Source organism: Gadus chalcogrammus, chromosome 20, assembly GCF_026213295.1.
Source record: "Gadus chalcogrammus isolate NIFS_2021 chromosome 20, NIFS_Gcha_1.0, whole genome shotgun sequence".
NCBI lineage: Eukaryota > Metazoa > Chordata > Actinopteri > Gadiformes > Gadidae > Gadus > Gadus chalcogrammus.
Window position 1 is genome coordinate 15791293 of NC_079431.1, and position 22358 is coordinate 15813650.

At 43.7% G+C, this 22358-nt stretch overlaps 2 protein-coding genes across 3 annotated transcripts; both read left to right on the forward strand.

Annotated features, from left to right (window-relative positions):
• The first annotated feature begins 2983 nt into the window (after positions 1-2983).
• On the forward strand, positions 2984-9443 carry hao2 (hydroxyacid oxidase 2 (long chain)). Of its 2 annotated transcripts, XM_056579603.1 has the most exons (9): positions 3003-3091; positions 3657-3715; positions 4092-4244; positions 5680-5831; positions 6204-6493; positions 6798-7016; positions 7651-7809; positions 8676-8745; positions 8936-9443. In XM_056579603.1, the coding sequence occupies exons 3-9, from the start codon at positions 4114-4116 to the stop codon at positions 8989-8991; spliced, it is 1077 nt and encodes a 358-aa protein (XP_056435578.1). In that variant the 5' UTR covers positions 3003-3091; positions 3657-3715; positions 4092-4113; the 3' UTR covers positions 8992-9443. The 2 variants fall into 2 exon arrangements, with proteins under 2 accessions (XP_056435577.1, XP_056435578.1); XM_056579602.1 differs by lacking the exon at positions 3657-3715 and having other exon boundaries at positions 2984-3091; positions 8936-9442.
• Positions 9444-9979: 536 nt separating this feature from the next.
• Positions 9980-21893, forward strand: si:rp71-68n21.9 (kelch-like protein 9). The gene is made up of 11 exons (XM_056579598.1): positions 9980-10549; positions 12946-12999; positions 13362-13519; positions 13746-13924; positions 14483-14615; positions 15464-15660; positions 16415-16490; positions 17006-17599; positions 17924-18103; positions 19147-19260; positions 21017-21893. The coding sequence occupies exons 2-11, from the start codon at positions 12995-12997 to the stop codon at positions 21511-21513; spliced, it is 2133 nt and encodes a 710-aa protein (XP_056435573.1). The 5' UTR covers positions 9980-10549; positions 12946-12994; the 3' UTR covers positions 21514-21893.
• The last annotated feature ends 465 nt before the right edge of the window (positions 21894-22358 follow it).

The following is a 22358-nucleotide window of genomic DNA, read 5'->3' on the forward strand; positions in this document are numbered from 1 at the left end:
TGTGTGTGCGAGTGTGTGCGTATGCGTGCCTGCATGCATGGCCGTGCGTGTCATTGTGTTGCGTGGGGCTCACCACGTTACTACCTGTACATTGGCTGAAATTCTATAGGGGCTATAGGGGCAAGAGACAATAGAGCACAGTACAAAACATTGACCGCCGACGAGAGGTTCTCTTTGTTTACATTGTACCTGCTGTGGAGGAAAGGCAAGTGAAGTGTAGTGTAGAGTGAGCTTGGGGGGGCGGTGCGGTCTCACACTGCCATCTTGTGGTCAAACCAGCAACGAAAACAAAAGATCTCTATGGGTTGCAGGATAAAATGAGACAAAACAAGATGTACATTAGTCATAACAAACCGAAAGTCGAGAAAAGGTTGAAAGGTAACAGTAAAAAGCATGGACTTTCATGATAAACTAGTAAGTCTAACGCTGTGTCAATGTGAGGCCAATCAATGCGTCTATATTTGAGCTTGGACAGGAAGGCGTGCTCTACCCTTTGGCTCTCTCTCTGCTCTCTGATCCACAGGTAATGAGTATCCTTAGAGTGGACGACTACTAAACAACAATGAGCATCGCAATCTGTAATAGGTAAGAACCCACACACCTGTACATATCTACACACACACAAACACACCTGTTTGGACCTGTGCACGCCTGTACACACCAGTATGTAGACTAGCTGTATGTCCACGTGCACACCTGTTTACCTGGATTTACCTGTGTATATACACCTGTACATACCCTTATGCCCCTTATACACAAGGTAACCGCTGTATATACCTGTAAACAGCTTTATAGAACAGTACACATCTGTATATATTCTAACTGTATAAACGTGCATACACCTGAATATATCTGTACACAGCTGTATATACCTGCACACACCCATATATGGGATACATAATCATACACAGGTGTATCCCTGTACATGCAGGTAAACAATGCCTGTCTGTTGGACAAAACACTTACAAGCCGATCAGAAGTACACCAAAACATTAAAGAATGCTCTTTTTAACCCATTTAATTAAGACTGTTTGACTATGGCGACACTATAAAAACAAAGGCAATATTAAGTCGGACTCTGTTACAGCAGAACGTATCACGACAAAACCAAACAGCATTCCTTGTGTTCCTTACTACAGAAACAATGTAGCAGTAGCAGTAATGTTTTATTTGTGCACGACATTTAGAGAATTATAATTACCGCAAATAGACGACGAGCCAGGGCCAGGACTCAAAGACCTAAGGCTGCCTTAGACAAACTATGAGGCAATGGATTATGTGATTTGTAATGTTTCATTAGTGAATAGCCTTCAGTATGTGTGATCAAGGCCTACATTCAGGATCTGAATTCATCTTGGTTCCAATTCTCATGTCAGCTCCCTCCAAGACATGCCGGCTTGACGCAGTTGAAACCCTTTAATATCTTTCTTATTATAGGGTCAATTGAGTCCTTCCCACCCCACAAGTATGAATCCCTCCCTCCATCACTGACACACTATGGTGGGAAACAAAACGTTAAACTCACAAGAAACAGCGGTGGCGTTATAATATAGATTGTGAATGTTATGTCAATGTAGCCTATGCATTTTCTGTGTGTGGGGGTTTGTGTGAGTGAATGAGTGAATGAGTGAGTGAGAGGTGAGTGAGTGAGTGAGTGAGTGAGTGAGTGAGTGAGTGAGTGAGTGAGTGAGTGAGTGAGTGAGTGAGTGAGTGAGTGAGTGAGTGAGTGAGTGAGTGAGTGAGTGAGTGAGTGAGTGAGTGAGTGAGTGAGTGAGTGAGTGAGTGAGTGAGTGAGTGAGTGAGTGAGTGAGTGAGTGAGTGAGTGAGTGTGCTTGTGTAACGCCTGAGCAAGCAAGTATGTAAATGAATTAAGTATAGGTCTAATTGGATGTAATCTTCAGTGTGCATGAGTGTTATGTCCATTCCTTTTTGCAGCAATGTGTGTGGGGTCTAGTTTGTGTGTGGCTGTGTGTATGGAGTGTGTTCTGTACATCACTATATTATGGGCTGTAGGACGCCATCTGGCCCACAGTCACAATCAGCACATTTTCAGCACGTACACAATAAGAGCAGGGTCACGGGCAGGGCTGGCTATGGAGGTCTGATTCCCATCCACACAAAAGCACTGCATTGGCTCTACGGATCGTCATGGAAACAGGGATATGTTTCTGTTTAAGGGAAGTAATCTGAATTACTGTGGTGAAATGGCACAGCTGGATTGGTGAGTACTTTCAAAGTACTAGTCATACTACTATTGGTGAGTAGTTGGTAGGATAAGATGCATTTTGTTTATCCCAGATTGGAAATTCCGGCAGTACTAGTGGTACTACTGTGTTGGAGACTAGTTGAAGAGTGGTCTGATACTACTGTGTGGTTGAGTACTTCGAAAATACTCGTGTTATTATATTGGTACGTCGTTTTAAAGTGGTAGTGATACCCATCTTATAGTGAGTAGTATTAAAGTGATAAAAATACGACTGTTTTAGTGAGTATTTTTTAAGTATTGGGTAATACTAGTGTATTGTTTTGTAATCTTTTGTTGTGATGTAATGTATGAGAGGGTATAGGACATGTGGCAGTGGGAGTGCTATATCGTTGAGTATTTTAAAAGTACTAGTGTTACTATATTGGTAAGTAGCTTAAAGAGGTAGTGATACTAATGCTATAGTGCGTAATTGTAAAGTGGTGGTGATACTAATGGTATAGTGAGTGGTATTAAAGTGGTAGTAATAATACTGTGTTGTTGTGTAGTTTATGTGATAATGATATTATGTATGAGAGGGTATTGGAAATGTGGTAGTGATACTGCTGTATTGGTAAGTAGTTTTTAAAGTATGTTTCATATTATTGTAGCCTTTTGGTAGTACTTGGTAATAGTTAAACATTTCTGCGCCTACTCCTGTATTTGATAGATGAATGCCGGTGTGGTTAGCTGTTTGTTTTTCCCCTGGAACGGTTTGGTCATGCAGTTGTTTTTAGATTAGCTTCACAGGGCAGAGTTCAAAGTCTCATAGTGAGTTATTGGTGAGGAAACCAGGGGCTCTGCAGCAGACTGGATCTGTCTATTTTAAAGGTTTTGTTTATATTCGAGGTATGTTAAATAACTTTCTTCTAATCTAATACTATAGTCTACTAAATGTTGGACTTTTGTTTCCCATTTTTACTGCTTATGTTTTATTAAAACAGAAATCTGTGCATGCGCAATTCATCAAGCTATACACATGAGTTATTGAAAGCCAACAAATTCAATACTTTAAACAGTTGAGCCTCTGGATGACTGCTTCTCCCTAACTGAAAGGTTGTTTGGTAGCTAGGTCAGTATGTTATACTATGAAGATGATGCAATAAGCCTCTTTGTTATGATGAGGATACGACTAGTGTGTTGCATCTCTTGCACAGTTAAACAGTCAAAAGTGAAAGGTGGAAAGTGATCTCTTAAGTCAAGTATGATCCTTTTTATTTATTAAGTATTCATTACACATATGTATATATGTGTGTGTGTGTGTGTGTGTGTGTGTGTGTGTGTGTGTGTGTGTGTGTGTGTGTGTGTGTGTGTGTGTGTGTGTGTGTGTGTGTGTGTGTGTGTGTGTGTGTGTGTGTGTGTGTGTGTGTGTGTGTGTGTGTGTGTGTGTGTGTGTGTGTGTGTGTGTTTATAGGCTGTCTTAGGCTGTATCAACGCTGCACTCTTTTATATTGGAACTATACTACCCTCCAGGTGGTTATTCCCATGATGCATTGAGATCTAAACGCATTGGAACTTAACAATATCTAACGTGATATCTACATTTAACCATCTCTAACGTGATATCTACACCTAACCATCTCTAACGTGATATCTACACCTAATCATCTCTAACGTGATGTCTACACCTAACCATCTCTAACCTGATATCAACACTCAACCATCTCTAACCTGATATCAACACTCTCTAACCTGATACACAAACTTAACCTCAACACATTATACCTCAACTTAACCGTTTCAAATTGCCTTTTAAACAAAACCATTTCTAATGCATCATGAGAAATAAAGTCCAGATGAGTCTGTGAAGCTGCTGTCCCTCCTAAGCTGCGCTCTGCGCCCCCTGCAGGGAGGGAGGGCGCTGTGCAGAGATGGCACTAGTGTGCCTCACAGACTTTGAGGAGTATGCCAAGGAGCACCTGTCCAAGGCCACCTGGGACTACTACGCTGCCGGGGCGGACGAGTGCTGCACCCGCGACGACAACCTGTTGGCCTACAAACGGTACTCTCACACTACTCTCAGGTCCATCCTCAGTCCGACCATCCTCTCCCTTACAGGGCTCTCAAGGTTTGAATTGAGTTCAGAGTGAGATTTTGTCGGGGGGGGAGGGGGGTGTATATTAACATGTGACTGCATACAAATGTGGTGCCATAAGGACATGCTGACTAATGTACGATAATAAGCATTATTGGCCCTTAACACTAATATTCAGAAACAACACTGCCTCAAAAGGCTATTGGCCTAAGCAACACCAGTAGAGGCATATACTTTTCCCTGAACTTGTAAACATTACAAACGTGCAAACAATTAGATATTTATGTGGCATTCAGTCCAATGCTTAAAATATATCTGTGGCATTCAGAAGGCCAATGCTGTGTTAAAGTGTGTGTAAAGTATGACCAAGTGTTTCTTTCTGTTCAATAGAAACAACTACATCAATCCCCTGTAGGAGAAATTTGTTAATGTTTGACCCTATAAAACAATAATGCTAAAAATCAAAACAAACATAAAGTCGCTTCCACCAATGCAAAGAGAACAGAGTAGGGGAGGGCGTAGCCTAACTTGTTTGTGAACGACCCGGAGAAACGCAACGTTAAATAGCGGTGCAAGTTGGTTGGCGCTATCTTGGTAATTTCTCTGAGTGAGAAATATGAAGTGTGGCGTGCGAGCGTGTGCATGGGTTGAAATGCGTGTGTCTCATGCCAATGCGTGAGACTTGAGAGCCCTGCCCTTATCCACCCATATATCCTCCAGTCATCCATCCATCCTCCATCGACCTACACACCCTAAATCCAACCATCATCACCCTATCCATCCTCTCCTTTACCGACCTATCCATTCATCCATCAACCATCCATCAGTCCATCCATCCTCTATCAACCTATCCATCCATCGAACCACAAGCAACTAAGAGGACCTTGCAACCTCTTAGATGCAATTCCCTCCATAGAGTGCCCCATTCAAGAAAAAAATATGAATCTGTTTGTATTTAGTTGTGATAAACTTACTGTCCATAGAGGTGAAACATTGGTCGAAACAATCCGATAAGGCTTATATTTTCATGAATATGCCACTCTGTGGCTCATTGGAACTAAGAAGTTGCAAATGCTTTTGCAAATGTGCTCTTACAGGAGAATTTAGTCCTCTTGCAGCTCCATCCATCCATCCATTCAAACAATTCATCCACTTCTTCACCATCCCAGCATCTTGACATTACCATTTTAACTAGGCCTACTACTTTTGTCATAAAAAAAATACCACTGATTATGGAAAGGACACAGTACAGTATACAGCACGGTATAATGCCCTTCTATTGTATATTAGAGATGTAATTCTAAGCTATGCTAGGCGTCAAGACTACATTCTGAATTCCTCCTTATGAATACTCCTCCTTATGAATACTCCTCCTCACTGTTTGCCTGTTGTGCCGCCTCAGGATCCGTCTCAGGCCCCGCATCCTGAGAGACGTATCGGTGAGTGACACCCGGACCACGGTGCAAGGCACCGAGATCAGCTTCCCGGTGGGAATAGCACCGACAGCCTTCCACTGCCTGGCTTGGCACGAGGGCGAGGTCGCCACAGCCAGAGGTAATGGACCGTTGTTAAAGTTAGTATTTTAGCTTGTGTGTATGTGTTCTTTGTAAATGGAATGTAATCTAAATGGTAGATCACAAATAGTGAGCCGGACAGATTGATAGACAAATTGAAGGATTTGAAAGGGGCACTCTTATATTTTGATGCCTATGGACTTGTTCCAAAGGCATCAAGGACGTTTTGGAACCAAGTGTCAACTGACAACTATAAGGCAAGGGTCAGGGCAGGCTCATTCATAACTCTAGTGCGCTAGAAAAATCTTGGGTAAGGTGTTCAGGAATGTGACACGGAAAAAATAATAACATAACATGTTATATCCATGTTTAACACCTTCAAAACGTTGCCACTCCTGTGTCGTATCTCCAGCCACGGAGGCGGTCAACACCTGCTACATCACCAGCACCTACTCCACCTGCTCCGTGGAGGAGATAGTCGCCGCGGCGCCCAATGGCTTCCGCTGGTTCCAGCTGTACGTGTACCGCGACCGCAAGCTGTCGGAGCAGATCGTCGCGCGTGTTGAGGCGCTCGGCTACAAGGCGCTGGTGCTGACCGTCGATGTACCTTACACCGGCAAGCGGCGCAACGACATACGCAACCAGTTCAAACTGCCGCCGCACCTCAAGGTCAAAAACCTAGACGGGATGTTCCAGGTCACGGTACGTCAGAACCAGACCTTCCTCTGGACGAGATACAATGTTCTGGAACAACACGTCTACTGTCTATTGGGCAAACTGGGTCGCTAAAGGGAGCTCACAATTGTATTACTTTTGTCCAAGGTTACATACAGCTAATTCATATACAGTACATGACAGGAGTAGAATCAGGATATGTTACAGTAATTGTATATTAACAGTAGTAGAATCAGGGTCAGCTATAGTAACGGTATATTAGCAGTGTTAGAATCAGGATAAGCTACAGTAACGGTATAAATCTGAAATAGAGTACCTATCTGTGGAACAGGAGTTTACGGATTCCGAGGAGTATGGGATCCCAGCCAACACCCTGGACCCATCCATTAGCTGGAAGGACATCTACTGGCTCCAGTCCCTCACCCGCCTGCCAATCATCATCAAGGGCATCCTGACCAAGGAGGATGCCGAGCTGGCCGTGGAGCACGGCGTCCAGGGGATCATAGTGTCCAATCACGGGGGGAGGCAGCTGGACGGCGGCCCAGCCACGGTACGGACACCTGTTGACTCAACTCGACTCACCTCTTCTGCATATAACCGACACTTACTGACCTACAGGTCACCTCCACCTCACCTACACCTCATCTACCTAACCTTACCTACGTCTAACACAGGCATTACCTGCACTGCGACTACACCTAACCTACATCTGTCTGTCCAAGCCCAATACCTGTTAGCTAAACCCAAAACCTGTATTCAAACCACAAAACATGTGATATAAACCACAAGACATGCTAAACTCAACACATTTGAACTAAAACCAACACCATTGCTAAACCTGTTGGCAAACTCTAAGATCTGTTCGCTAACCTGAACACCTGTATGCTGAACATGCCAACTGTACACCGTCCCACACCTGTGAGAGAAACCTGCTAGCTAAACCAAACACAATGTTAGGTAAACACCTGTTTGCTAAACTTGTTGGCTAAGCCCAACATATATTAGTTGAACCAAACACGTTTAAACTAACCAAACACTAAACACAAACAAACGGCTAAACCTGTCACAAACCCTGTCATAAAACCTTAGGCTACACCTGTTAGCTAACCCGTATGCTAAACACACCAACTGTACACCTAACCCAACACTTAGTTATACCTGACCCACACCTGTCTGCCCTACAGATCGATGTGCTGTCTGAGATTGTGGAAACGGTGCAGGGGAGGATCGAGGTCTACCTGGACGGCGGGATCAGGACAGGAAGTGATGTGTTGAAGGCCCTGGCCTTGGGAGCCAAGTGTGTGTTCATTGGCAGACCAGCCGTGTGGGGGCTTGCCTACAAGGTAACATAAGGTCGGGGGTTAAGAATGCATCTGTGTGTGTGTTTGTGTGTGATATTTTACTGTAGTGTTTGATTGAATGCCTAATGTAATAGTTGTCAAGGGTTATCGTTGGTTTAGTCACATTAATTACATGAATACAACATTAATAACTGCGTTCTGACTAAACTCCTTGGAATTTTCCGATTTCGATTCATCATTAGTTTGTTTTCGTGATTTTAATTGTTTAAGTTAAGTTTAGTGTAATGCGTGCTGTTGTTTATGTATGTATCTGTTGTTTGTGGTATGTGTGTGGCTTTTTATTATGTATCTATATCTTGGTGTAATGTGTGCTGGTGTTTATTGTATTTCTCTATAGCTTGGTGCAATGTGTGTTGCCATTTATTATGTATCTATAGCTTGGTGTATTGGTCTTGTATTTAACGTTTGGTGTAATGTGTGGTGATATTTATTGCATGTGGCTATAGTTTAGTGCAATGTGTGCTGGTATTTATTATGTATCTGTAGTTTGTTGTACTGTGTTATGGTGTTTACTGTATCTGTAGTTTGTTGTTTTATGTGCTGGTGTGTGTATCTATAATTTGGTGTTGTAATGTGTGCTGGTGTTTACTGTATCTATAGTTTGGTGTAATGTGTGCTGGTGATTACTGTATTTTTTGTTTGGTTTAATGTTTGCTGGTGTTTAATGTAAGCCTATGTATCTATAGTTTGGTCTAATATGCGATCGTCTTATTGTATGTATCTAAAGTTTTGTGTCATTTGTGCTGATGTTTGGGTCTTGACTATCTGTAGTTTTGTGTCATTTGTGTTGGTTTTTGGGTCTTGACTGTATCTATAGCTTGATGTGATGTTGGTGTTTGTTTCAACAGGGAGAGGAAGGAGTTAGAGAGGTCCTGCAGATACTCAATGATGAGTTTCGCTTGTCAATGGCTCTGTCTGGTGAGTCAACTCTGACAATATACTGATTTAATATAAAATTGATATATTAAAATAATATATAAATAATAATAATTTACATAAAATATAATCGGTTAATCTAAATATTGTCAAGTTTTTTCCTCTATAATATATTTTTGATATTTGAATACATCAAATCAGGCTTTAAAAACTTTTCTGTTTCTAATGGCAGGATGCAGGAATGTTGCGGAGATTAACCGGAACCTGATTCAGTTCGCAAAGCTCTGACCACCAGGGGTCGACAGTGAGGCCGACTCACACTGCACCACATCAGAACCAATATGTATTTAAAAACAACCACAACACATTAGACATGTGTTTAACATGAAACATGAAAATTAAGAATCATCGATGATCAGATCATGGTTATTAATTTGAGGCTTTTGAATTGCGGTTGTGGTTAGGTGAAGAGATTTGATTAAATATTGATTAAATACGTTTGGGAATATAGTTTAACATGATTACATTTCGGCATTAGGTCAAGCAGGGTACATTACTGCTAGGATGCAAATCATTTCCATTTAACTGAGGTGGCTGGAGAAAGTGCACACAATTGCAGAAGGCGCTTTTTTCATATGGACATACTGAGGATGGAGGATGGTGGACAAACTCAAGGAGGGGTGGGAGTGTTTTGGAGAGCATTTGTGGAAAAACAATAAAGTATTTTGCATTGTGAAAAACAGCGACTGTGGTGTTTGTTGACCAATGGTTCCAGTTTGATTAGGGGGCTCTTGAGGACCGGTCTGACCAAGTCGGATGACCAAGGGTCCGAGACAAACGGTATTTATAAGTAAAAACAGCGAGGGGAAGTCAGATTAAAGGGTGTGGTTCTTCATGTGAGACATTGTGGTTTAAAGACGATCTGAAACAATTGAACTGAAAGTAATATACAGTCTCCTACAGGGACGCAGCTCATAGTCATCCTAATTAATAAACAATAAATTATTGTAATTATTATTATATTATATAGATTGAGCAAATCATGGAGGGTAACAATCCTTTAAATCCATTACTTGAATTCAACCAGTAGTATTTAGATAACCTAGTGTTTTTACCTCTCAGGTAACCATATTGAACAACTTACATGAAACACGGCTAAACAGTATATTATTATCGATGAAATGTATAATTGAAATGATCAAAACCATCAAAACACAAATGAAAATTGTGTTTTGACGCATTAAAGTGCATTACAAGTTTCAAGTGCATTTTTTCAGTGGAGAGAGAAGTAGAGAGATGGTGAGGGTAAGAGTGAGAGGTGGTGAGAAAGTTAGTGGTAGAGAGAAAGAGAAGTGACACAGGAAGTGAGAGAGTGGTTAGCTGAAGACAGAAGAATATTCAAACTTCGTTGGAATCTACATGTCCTTTCTCTTAATTGGTGATGTGAGATAACATGGTGGTCTCTCTCTCTCTTGCTCTCTCTCTCGCTCTCGCTCTCTGAGGTTAGTCTTTCAAGACAAGCTCTCTGTTGGACGTTCAAGATCACAAACGAAGGCTTCCTCTCTCGAAGGTACACAAGCTAAAGCTCTCTCTCTCTGAGGTGCCCGGGTGAGGTCAGACTAAGGCTCTCTCTCTCTCTGAGGTGCCCGTGTGAGGTCAGACTAAGGCTCTCTCTCTGTGAGGTGGTCGTGTGAGGTCAGACTAAGGCTCTCTCTCTCTCTGAGGTGCCCGTGTGAGGTCAGACTAAGGCTCTCTCTCTCAGTGAGGTGTTCCTACGGTGCCACTGACTGAACGTCAGGCTGGAGGGGGGAAACAAGACCAGTCTGTTTCAGAGGATTTCCTTCAGGTAAGTTCATAACTTCATATTCATAACATGGATGTTACTAAGTAAGGAGATTTATTTATGTAGCGTCGTTCCAGATATGCAATCACAAAGTGCTTAGCAACTATTGAAAACTTTGTTGCTCAAAAACTGTTGTTTACATTCCAGGTTAATAGGATTCTGTGATGTAAAAATTTGTTGCAGTTTTTCATCGTCAGTGTATTGAGTAGAAGCAGAATACTTCACAACTGCTATCATTAAACATTTATTGACATGCTACTGTACCAGACTAGAGATAAACAGTTGAATGCCTTTTTTCTATATTAGTTAAAGGGGACATATTATGAAAACAACCCTTTTCCTGGGATTTGGGGTGTTGTTTTGGGTCTCTCGGGCTCCCACACACATACAAACTTTGACAAAAGTCTGTACATGATTCCTTGAGTGAGATATGCATTTCTGAAAGTACCCTGCCTACAGTTACCAAACGAGCGAGTCATTTTCGGCGCCCCCTCCTACGTAGGAAGGGGGTGCACACTCCCCTCTAATCAGAGCATAGCTACGATTTTGTGGACCAGCGGACGAGCGCTGGGCGGCGATGTTTCAGAAGCAGGAATATTCCATACAAAAATAGATGTCTAATTTGTCAGTTTGCCATGTGACTGCCTGGCAGGGAGCCCGGCGGAGCTGCCGGACTGCCGCCGAATCTCTGGCGGCAGTCCGGCAGCTCAGCTCCGGGAGTACAATCCCTTTCTCCTCCATGTCGTGGTTCAATATTGGCTTCAGAGAGTCAAGCCAAGTTCCTTTCCCCCAATTCTTCTCAATCATGGCCGAGATAACCCCCATTACGAGTCTTTACTTGTTGTGGAAGTACCAGAGACGTCAGACGCAGTCTTTATGATTCATAATATCATCCGAGGCGCACATAGCTTTTGGCCGTGATATTATATATAATATTATATAAATACCTATATATTATATTATATTATTATTATTATAGTATATTATATTAATATAGAGCTCCAGGTAGTCTGCAAACGGCAACAATCACTTCTCCTCTATGCTGTGGTTCACACTGACAGTTTATTGGTCAATGGGAAACAGCTCATTTGCAGTAAAGCTATTTGCAAGTAAACATAGTATATGAGTTACAGCAAACAGCTTCAAAAATATTCAAAAAGTTTTCTGGAACTCCTATACTATGTTTACTTGTTGGGAAAACACCATAATATGTCTCCTTTAATTGGAATATAAAACTATCCTTGACTAACGCATCCACAACACACAATTTTCAGATACACTTCATGCCGTCTGGGGATTTAATAAAGTTGTTTTGTATCGCATCCACAACACACAATTGCGGAAAGAAGCAAATACATGATGTTAGCTGGGACCTGGCCGTGCACCGCCAAATAAACGGTCTGACTGGTATATATCATGCTACATGTTATATCACAGAGACAAGTCATTGAGGAGAGGGTAGGAGGTTAGGGCGTGTTGCTCACGGATGACTAAAGGTTAGGCTGCAGACATTCAGGGTTGGATCACAGAACCTTTGACCCTACTCACTTTCTCGCTTTCCTGCAACCCTACAAAGTATGGTGAATGATCGGTCATTTGAGATTACAGTCTACATTGTGTACTGCTGTCTAAAGGAAGTGATGAGAAGAATGAAAGGTGGTGAAACACCACGTTCTCATTACGAGCATCATCTAGATGCGAAACATCCCCACATCTTCAGTGTAGCCCTCCTAGCCATTGCTGGAAAGGGGGGATCGATCCATCTTATTTTCTTTCTCAAGGTTGCATGGTTCTTCTCAAGGTGTACTTTTTTAAATTTTTGTCTGTTTATTTACTGTAAGACAACCACATCAACTTCGACCTAGAAACAGATTTCATTTGTCTTATTTCGTACCACATCAGCCTCCAACCGTCTGAGATTACGGGAAAGGATTCACAGGATTAACAAGAAAAACTTTGATCTGCTGTTCGTGTGTTTGACCATTGCACTGTACTAGATAATAGTATACCTCTTCAGGTGTCATAAAGATAAGACCATACCATCCCACATTGTATCAACTGTCTTTGCAACGGAGAATGACACATAAAAAAAAGCAGAGGATAGCAAGGAGATAAAATGCATAAAGACCTGGATTAAGGCGTGATTCTCTGATGAAGTCTCCAAACTATTGTATACTACAATGTAAATCTTTGGCTGCCGACCCGATGGGTTTTGAGGAGACTAAATCATTCATGGGACGCCTTGATCGAAGTTTTACAACCGAACGCCTCTGGACAAATGTATTTAGAAACGTTCAAACTCCCTTCTATGGGATTGACAAGATAAACATGTTGGAAATATTGCATGGGACTGACTTCAGATAGCTGTTCTATTTACTCTTCTCTTTGTCTGCACTCAGGAATTCTTCACATCGTGAAAACAACCAGCGTCCCAACGATGGCAATCAGATGGGGTAAGATAAGATAAGATGGGGGGTTAAGTAAAGGGATATGACCTAGTCTACTTTATAAAATAGACTGTTACCTAGCATGTAGCCTTTATCAGCTGGCCCGCATCGGCTAGCCTTCAACCTAGCCTATAAGCTAGCCTACGTTACTGTAACTGGCCTGCGGTGAAAAATGGCTTGCATAAGATCTACAAAACCATTAAATGTGCTGACAAATCAAAACTAATACAAACATTAACTATGAATGACTATTTGATACTTGTGGCACATATCAAGTAACATTTGTTAAAGCTGTTATCCCAACATAGTAAATGATGATATATATAAAGTCCTGTAGGGGATAATGACCTGCTCCGTGTCCTTCATAGCGGGGGTGGGAACGACAGTGGACCCAGCAGGCTCCACAGGACACTGTCCCGTTTTGGGAGCAGACACTCCCGGGACCCCCAGAGACAGGCCCGGGAGGCCCCCAGGCCGCCTCCAGAGGACCCACCAGCTCCGCCGCCGAGACCCCCTGCTGCCCAAGGTATTACCTACTGAACCCTCTTAGTATATGGTACATCATATGCTCAATATATTTGACAAATACAACACAAAAACAATGTTTACGAACCTTGTAGGCCTATTTATGATTCCCATGGCTACTTTGTACTCTTTAGAAACTAGGTCATGCAGCATTATCATTTTTTTAGACTATTCCAACAACATGAAATGAATAAATAACTTGACTACATGTCTTTCTGATCTCCCAGCTGAAAGGCCCGCTCCTCCGAGCCCAGGACCCAAGCCGGCACTAGCCCCTAAACCTCAGGCCTCTGCTCTTGCTGAGAGGCCACCCAAGCAGTCAACTTCTAAACCAAAGCCCAGGCTTCCACCAAGGCCTCTGTCAAAGTTGTTTACCAGCAACAAGCATGGTGAAAACCTCCTGCAGGTACAGTGGAAGCACACAATGTACTGTACAGGGATGGAAAGATAAATGGATGACTGGATGGATTGATAAACTAATCAATGGAAGAATGGATGGATACATAGATGGATATATAGATGGGTAGATGGATGGGTAGATGGATAGATAGATAGATAGATAGATAGATAGATAGATAGATAGATAGATAGATAGATAGATAGATAGATAGATAGATAGATAGATAGATAGATAGATAGACAGACAGACAGACAGACAGACAGACAGACAGACAGACAGACAGACAGACAGACAGACAGACAGACAGACAGACAGACAGACAGACAGACAGACAGACAGACAGACAGACAGACAGACAGACAGACAGACAGACAGACAGACAGACAGACAGACAGACAGACAGACAGACAGACAGACAGACAGACAGACAGACAGACAGACAGACAGACAGACAGACAGACAGACAGATAGATAGATATTGATGGCATGAGTTGGACAGGTTAATGATAGAAAGATGGGAGAGAGATACATGGCGGATACCCTTTGACAGCTGACTCTGTAAAGGGTTTGGATTGTTTCCGCGGCGACACAACCCTGTGTGATGTCATCCTGGTTGCCGGCGACGCCAGCGAGACCTTCCCTGTTCACCGGGTCATCATGGCCTCCGCCAGCGACTACTTCAAAGCCATGTTCACCGGTGAGACAACCGCTATTGTCCACACCTCCAGACACACAGTACTGCAGATGCACAGAGTTACACAGATCCACATCAAAGAACACAGTACCAATGAACTACCACAAACCCAGTCGGCATCACATTTACATTTTCTAACAGCTACCCAAATACACACATTACTACAAGCTTATATTAACTACAAGAATACACAGGAAAACAAGCTAGCACTACGTCTTTATATGAGCTGGATAGAGGACACAGGCGCCCACAGGGCTACATCACCCCCACCCCCAGTCCCCACTGAGACTGTCTCTGCCTGTGTCTGTGAGGAAAAGAGGAAGTGTGGACATATATTTGTCATGTGATCTGCATTTCTTTCAACAGTGACCCGTCCTTATCACAAAGCCAGAGAACAGTACCACATCTCAATAGTGAGTGACTGGTACAAGTCTCTCACTCTGTCTGGTTCTTCCTAAGTGTCTCTGAGGAACTGAGAACAATTATATTTATAACGCGATTAGACTACAGACACCCACCCCATTCATCACTTTAGGCTGGAGACGTGTAGCCTGTTTATATATATATATATATATATATATATATATATATATATATATATATATATATATATATATATTTATACATATATATATATATTTCATATTTAACTATTCTATTTTATGCAAATAATGTACTGATTGTGAATAGGTGCATAATACAAGATACATAAATTGATATGGCAATGCCAGTTTATGAATATTCAAATGAACAAATGATGTGCTACCTGTAACATGTCCTACCTGATGGATGCGCTAGAGTCAAGGCTCCCTTTTAACTCTGCTTTGTTTCTTCCTTCGGCTGTGAACCAGGAGGCATGCGGGAGCAGGAGATGGAGGAGATCAAGCTCCATGGCGTGACCAGGGCCGGTCTGAAGAACGTCATAGACTTCATCTACACCTCCAGGGTCAACCTCAACATGGCCAACCTGCAGGACACTCTGGAGGCGGCCAACTTCCTTCAGGTCATGCCCGTGTTGGGCTTCTGCAATCAGCTGCTGAGCAGCGAGGTGAGGCCCAGGGCACTGGCACTCTGATCGTAGCGCACATCTACATCACAGGCACACACAAGCACAAGACACTTTGGATAAATGACCAGAGGCTGAACATGAGGCTGAGAACAATCAAAGCATACAATACAACACACAATGATATGCCATATTGTTTAATAGTATGTTAGTGTAACACTAGATATCCATTCTCCCTCCACCCCAACATGCAGAATTTATGGAACAAAGCCCTCAGTGTGGCAGCCCGCTAGAACTACATTTTTGGACATCCTGTGCTCTCATTATTTTCTGTTCCTGTTTGTAGCATTCTGCTACGTGTATAGAGTCCTTTGGGCCCTTGAAAGGTGCTAAATTAAATTACTATTATTATTTCCAAATTTCACAGCAGTTTCAACATTTCTGAAATCCTACAAGGTGAAACTTGAAAAATGTCAGTCGTATTCACCTACTAGCCATCTGGGTACCTCTTGGTTCTGAATGCCAGCTGGGTGGGGGATTTAATGTGTTTAGAAACTAGACAGACGGTATGTGAAAAGGGCCTATGGATGCTAATACAACCGGCCTTATGGATGATGGATAAGTGAATGATTCATGTGTGTGTGTGTGTGTGTGTGCGTGTGCGTGTGTGTGTGCGTGTGTGTGTGTGTGTGTGTGTGTGTGTGTGTGTGCGTGTGCGTGTGCGTGTGTGTGTGTGTGTGTGTGTGTGTGTGTGTGTGTGTGTGTGTGTGTGTGTGTGTGTGTGTGTGTGTGTCAGATCACGGTGGATAACTGTGTGGAGGTGGAGCGTGTGGCAGTTGATCTGCTGCTGGAGGATGTGCAGGAGAACATAGGTGTGTTTTTATATTACCTCTTTACCTTACTCAAATAGTATCTGCATTAACTCATGAATGTTTGGACTTCTCTCCAGACTGTACAGTGGCGGTTTTAGGCACGGGCAAACCGTGGTGCCATTCCTCGATGACGTGTGGGGGGCGCCACGAGCAGTTAAAAAAAAATAATAATATGCGCCGCAAAGTATTTTATTTGTACTATTTCACTATATGGTCATTAGGCGGACGCTGTTATCCAAAGCTCCTTACAGTGAATTCAGATACATCTCATTAAGAAGCCGGTAGGGTAACGTTACCTGATTTCGGAAATGAAAAAGGGGGACGTTTGTAGTTGGACGGTACATCTATACACAAAATATCTATAATATTTCGAAAAATATGGGGAGGAAAAATATATATATAAAAGAATGGTGGTACATTTCAAAGGAAAGCTTCACACGGACAGCTTCAAACCCAGAACCAACAAATCCCCCGCCTGAACTAACTAACTCCTAACCCTAACCCTTCCCGTCCAGGTGAGTTTGTGATCCAGAACCTGTGTGAGCTGGTGCAGAGCGGCCGCTACCTGGAGCTGTCGGCCAGAGGCATGGCCCAGGCCCTGGCCAGTGACTCCCTGAAGGGCTTCTCAGAGATGGAGCTGTACGGCATCGCCCGCGCCTGGCTCAACCACGACGCGCCCTGCCGCCGGGCCTCCATCTACACCCTGATGCGGCACATCCGCTTCCCCCTCATGACCCCCGGCCAGCTGATCCAGATCTCCCAGTGCGAGGACGAGGGGGACGAGGAGGGAGGAGGGGCGGGGTCGGCGGCGGGCAAGGAGACGCTGATGCGCAGCGACGCGGCGTGCGTCAGCCTGCTGCTGGAGGCCAGCAACTACCAGATGATGCCCTTCCTGCAGCCCACGCTGCAGACCGAGCGCACGCGCATCCGCTCAGACGCCACGCACCTGCTGGCGCTGGGGGGCGTGATGCGGCAGCAGCTGGTGGTCAGCCGCGAGCTGAGGCTCTACGACGGGGAGAGCGGGTTGTGGAGGGCCCTGGAGCCCATGGTGGTCCCTCGCTACCAGCATGGGGTGGCCCTGCTGGGGGGCTTCCTCTTCATAGTGGGAGGTAGGAGCAGCAACCACTGTGCACTACTACACTACCTACCATATAGTGGTAATGAGTTAGGAGCATCCACCCCTGTTGGAGATATGGACAAATAGGGACATTCACAAACCTTCATCTTGCAACTCGAATGCCTAATTCTGCTCCCAGGTGCAGTGCCTCACCTTCTGTGCCAAGCGCTCCACCATGTTTGCACCTGTTAGCGAACTCCCCCACCTAGTGCTCTGAGAAGCTAAATATATAAACGTAAGCGAAAAGTAATAGATGTACCGCACGCAGACAACAACGGCTCTGACCCATTTCCTCCATCCTCCGTCTCCCCCTCAGGCCAGAGCACCTACGACACCAAGGGGAAGACGGCGCTGGACTGCGCGTACCGCTACGACCCGCGCTTCGACCGCTGGCTGCAGATCGCCTCGCTCAACGCCAAGAGGACCTTCTTCCACCTGAGCGCCCTGAAGGGCCAGCTGTACGCCGTGGGGGGGAGGAACCTGTCTGGGGAGATCGGTGAGGCTCTTTATAACCTGACCTTGTGATGCACCTCTCATCTGCAGCACGCAAACGGTCGATGTGTTGGTTTTCATTTCCACTGATTTAAAATGATTTTGGAGGCTTTGAATAATATTAAAAGGGCTAACAAAGGGGAGGCATTGTAAGCCCTGGGTTAAGTCTACACCTTTTCAGTTGATGTTGAGAAACCTGTTTGGTATACATGTATCAGAAAAGATAAGATACAATTGACTTTATTGTCCCCAGGAAAATTGGTCTTATCTGCTGCATTTATTATCTGCTAATAAAATGTAAATAACAAAAGTTTATTGACCATAAAGTTACACACTGCCCATCATCCAACACAACAAAATGATGTAAATGTGGATCAATGATACGTATGTTTGTATACGTATTCTCTTTATATTTTTACTCATTGATTTAATCCAAGTGCCCACAGAGCCATCATGTCACAGAGGCTGTGACATGATGATCGGTAAAGATCGGTAAAGATCTAAACCAAAGAGAAAACATTGGGTTTGGGTAAACAAAGCTTAACTCCTAACCTTGACCAAACAACACTATGGGAGCAGTTTGGGTAAGGCTCTCGACCCGAGAGATCAGAGACCAAACCAGCAATCTTCTCGTTCTAACAACCTACCACAGAGAAAACAGAGTTAACAAATAAAACAAATTCAGATCCAACAATCTAATATGGCGTCATCCTCAGGCCCTGCTGGTTTTACAAGGCCATGAGCTGGGCCTGACTCACTCAGAGATTTTGCTTGCCAGCTTTTTGAGATGGTATCTGTACAGTGTAGTAGTGCTCCAGAATTGCTCTGCACAAGTTTCAAGTACCTTGCCACAGATGTTGCAGGTCTGACTTCAGTGTCGGATTAAGTTACAGAGAACACTCTTTACATCAATATTAACTGATTGACAAGCCTTGTTCTTTTCCCTTATCTTGGTCATTTGTGTTGTAAAATCATGATTATCACAAATGTTTAATCCATCAGAAAGATATTTTCTGAATCCATCTCGATCTCTTCCTCCGTTTCCAGACAGCGTGGAGTGTTACAACCTGAAGAGGAATGATTGGACATTAGTGAGTCACATGTCTGAACCTCACTACGGACACGCTGGATCTGTGCACGGTGACCTCATGTATGTCTCAGGTAATGAAGGAACAGTTCACCTCTTGTATGTAAGTATACTGTGAAGACTAAACTAATACCAATGCAAAGGTAGTGCCCTGTGTTGTACTTATAAAAGGTATAGTGTAGTAGTAGAATAATATAATGTAAACAAACTTAAAAATGGTGCAGCAGCTAATAGTAAAATATAAAGAAATCTCTGTTTCCATACCCAGAGAGACGTAGCGTGTTGGATGAGCCGTTGGGAACCCCTTCTGGGTCCAACACAGGACTCAGTGCCTCTGGTCTGTGCTGTGGCTAACCCCGGGATCGGTTTACTAGCAACCCTGCATGGGAGGTTAGAGTGACAGGCTGTGAGAACAGAAGTGAGATACAGGAAGTAGCGAAGGCTGTGGTTAAAGTGGGTCTGAATGGCCTGGTGCTGTCTGAAGGGCCTGGCCGTCTGAAGCGCATGGCGGTCTTAAGCCACAGGTCCTGAATGTGTCACGCACCAAACTGCATGCAGAGGAAACACTACAGAGAACCGAGACCTTCCATTTAATGTAGCCACTATTGTTTTTATTTAAGGTCCCTGTAAGGCAAAAAGGAAAAAGACAAAATGGATATAAACAACGTCTTGTTTTAATTTCCCCATTGTTTGACATCCTTAGGGTGGTCTTGAAACAACAACAATAATATGTTGAGTAGAATTGACTGTTCAACTGTAAACCTCCTCATTGCACCCAGAATTTTGGAAACATAAGATATATGAATATCAAAGCAACTTTTGTATTAATTCAAATGGTCACCAAAGTCCCTGTGTGACTCCAGGTCATGGTGTATGAAGATTTAATCGTTTATATAAAGAGCAGCTTGTGAATAAAAGGGCTTAGGAGTGCTCTGGCATCAAGAGGCAGAAGCTCAATGGGAGCAGGTGCGTGAAGTTTTGTGCTTGTCTATCGGCCACACATTTCAGCCCACTTCCTTCCTGTTTACGCCAAATGCAACTGCATCTCTGAGCAGTACAAAGACCTGAGCGATGAACCGAGAGAGTGAGTCAGACTGAGATCTGGGTTTCCGCTTCTAAACGTGAAAAAAACCTTGAGAAAAGAGTCATGAACAAAACAAACATATGACATAATCCAGCAAGATACAACAACACATGGCACCAGAAGAGCCCTGCTATCTTGAAGAAAGAACCCAAAAAGAGGGGAAGCTTGGAGACACGACCAGGATTTGTTTAAAGTAGATCACCAGAGACAGGGACCGCTGCATTGTTACACCAGAGGCCACCATTCTAATGGCCTTGGGTGTGCATATTGATAACACATGCACAAACACACACACACAGTAACACACACACACAGTAACACACACACACACACGGACGGACGGACGGACGGACGGACACACACACACACACACACACACACACAATCAATGGACTATGCAATCCGCTGTTTAAATTATCTATTTTAGGAATTATTATATTAATCTTAACTTTAGAATTATAGCGTCACACATTAGATGGGCCACCAGCTGAATATGACTTGTCAAACTTACTAAAAACGGTAAACACTTGTGTTTTGAACTACACAATGCAACACAACAATTTAATTTAACACTGTCCTAGTTTGTGGATTAATTATCTCCATATATATCATAGCAGATAGCAGATGTTTGTTATTGGTCTAGTCAGAGCCCTGTTCGTCTGGGCCGCTCCCGGGCCAACTCTGATCACCATGCTCCTCCTCGGCCTAACCCTCCACGTGCCCCCCCCCCCCTCCCCCATCCCCAGGCGGCATCACCAGGGACACCTTCCAGAAGCAGCTGTGGAGCTACGACCCGGCGGCCGACGCCTGGACACGCCGCGCCGACATGATGGAGCTGCGGGGGCTGCACTGCATGTGCGCGGTGGAGGACCGCCTCTACGTCATGGGGGGCAACCACTTCGGCTCCACCAGCGACTACGACGACGTGCTGAGCTGCGAGTTCTACAGCCCCGCGGCGGACCAGTGGACGGCAGTGGCCCCCATGCCCCGGGGCCAAAGCGACGTGGGGGTCACCTTGTTCGAGGGGAGGGTCTACGTGGTGGGGGGGTACTCCTGGAACAGCCGCTGCATGGTGGACATCGTGCAGTGCTACGACCCCGAGCAGGACGCGTGGGACAGGGTGTTCAACGTGCTGGAGCCCCTCGGGGGGATAAGGGCGTGCACCATGAGGGTGCACGTGCCAGAGGACTGCGTGGACGAGGCGCGGATACAGGACTGCCCGCTGCCCACCGCCAAGAGCTGACTGAGGGGGGTACGTCTCAGAGCCAGAGGAGGGGGGCGACCGTGGCTCTGTTATCAAACTGCTTCCACAAAGAGATTACAAGGACGTTGACAGAAAAACACAGGGTTGGTGACACCCTACAGGATATTGTTATGTCTAACGGAATGTGATTGCCATTCCTGATTGAAAACATCAGACCCCACCAAATTCAGATTTCAAAGATATAAACTATCTAGAGAGAGCTCCTGTCTTAAGGTCCTTTTACATCAGGCGCATAATTACTAAATGACACGAACATGCGAGAAAAAGAAAGAAAAAAAAATGCGTTCAGTGTAAAAGGACCTTGAGTGTTTTGGATCACACACCAAACAAGATTGAATAAATAAATGTAAATAACAAAACCCCCAACGTTATAATTTTTTTACTATATCATTTACAAATATTTGTAATATATTATTTTGCTTTTTTACCGTAGCAAAATAAGAATATTTTAAATATATTCTTGATAACTTTTCATTCTGTTATAATGCTGTAAAGATCCATTCTGCCATTGGCAGAGTTTGGGTTGGTTATGCCTGCCGGAAGCTACATAAACAGCTAATATTAACATGCTAAATTATTCTGGGGTGGTGAATCAACTCTTGAGTTTTAATATGTATGTTGTCAGATATACTTACATGACTTATAACTTTTATAAATTATATTTTATTATGCTTTCAAGGGCAATTTGTTAAAATTATTCTATGCTTTTAACATTTAGTGTTACAAAAAACGTTTTGATGTGAAGGGAAGAAGAATAGTTAAATTCTTAGTTGACATAGGTTGTTACTCTGAAACCAGCAAGACATTTTTACAGTGAACTCGTC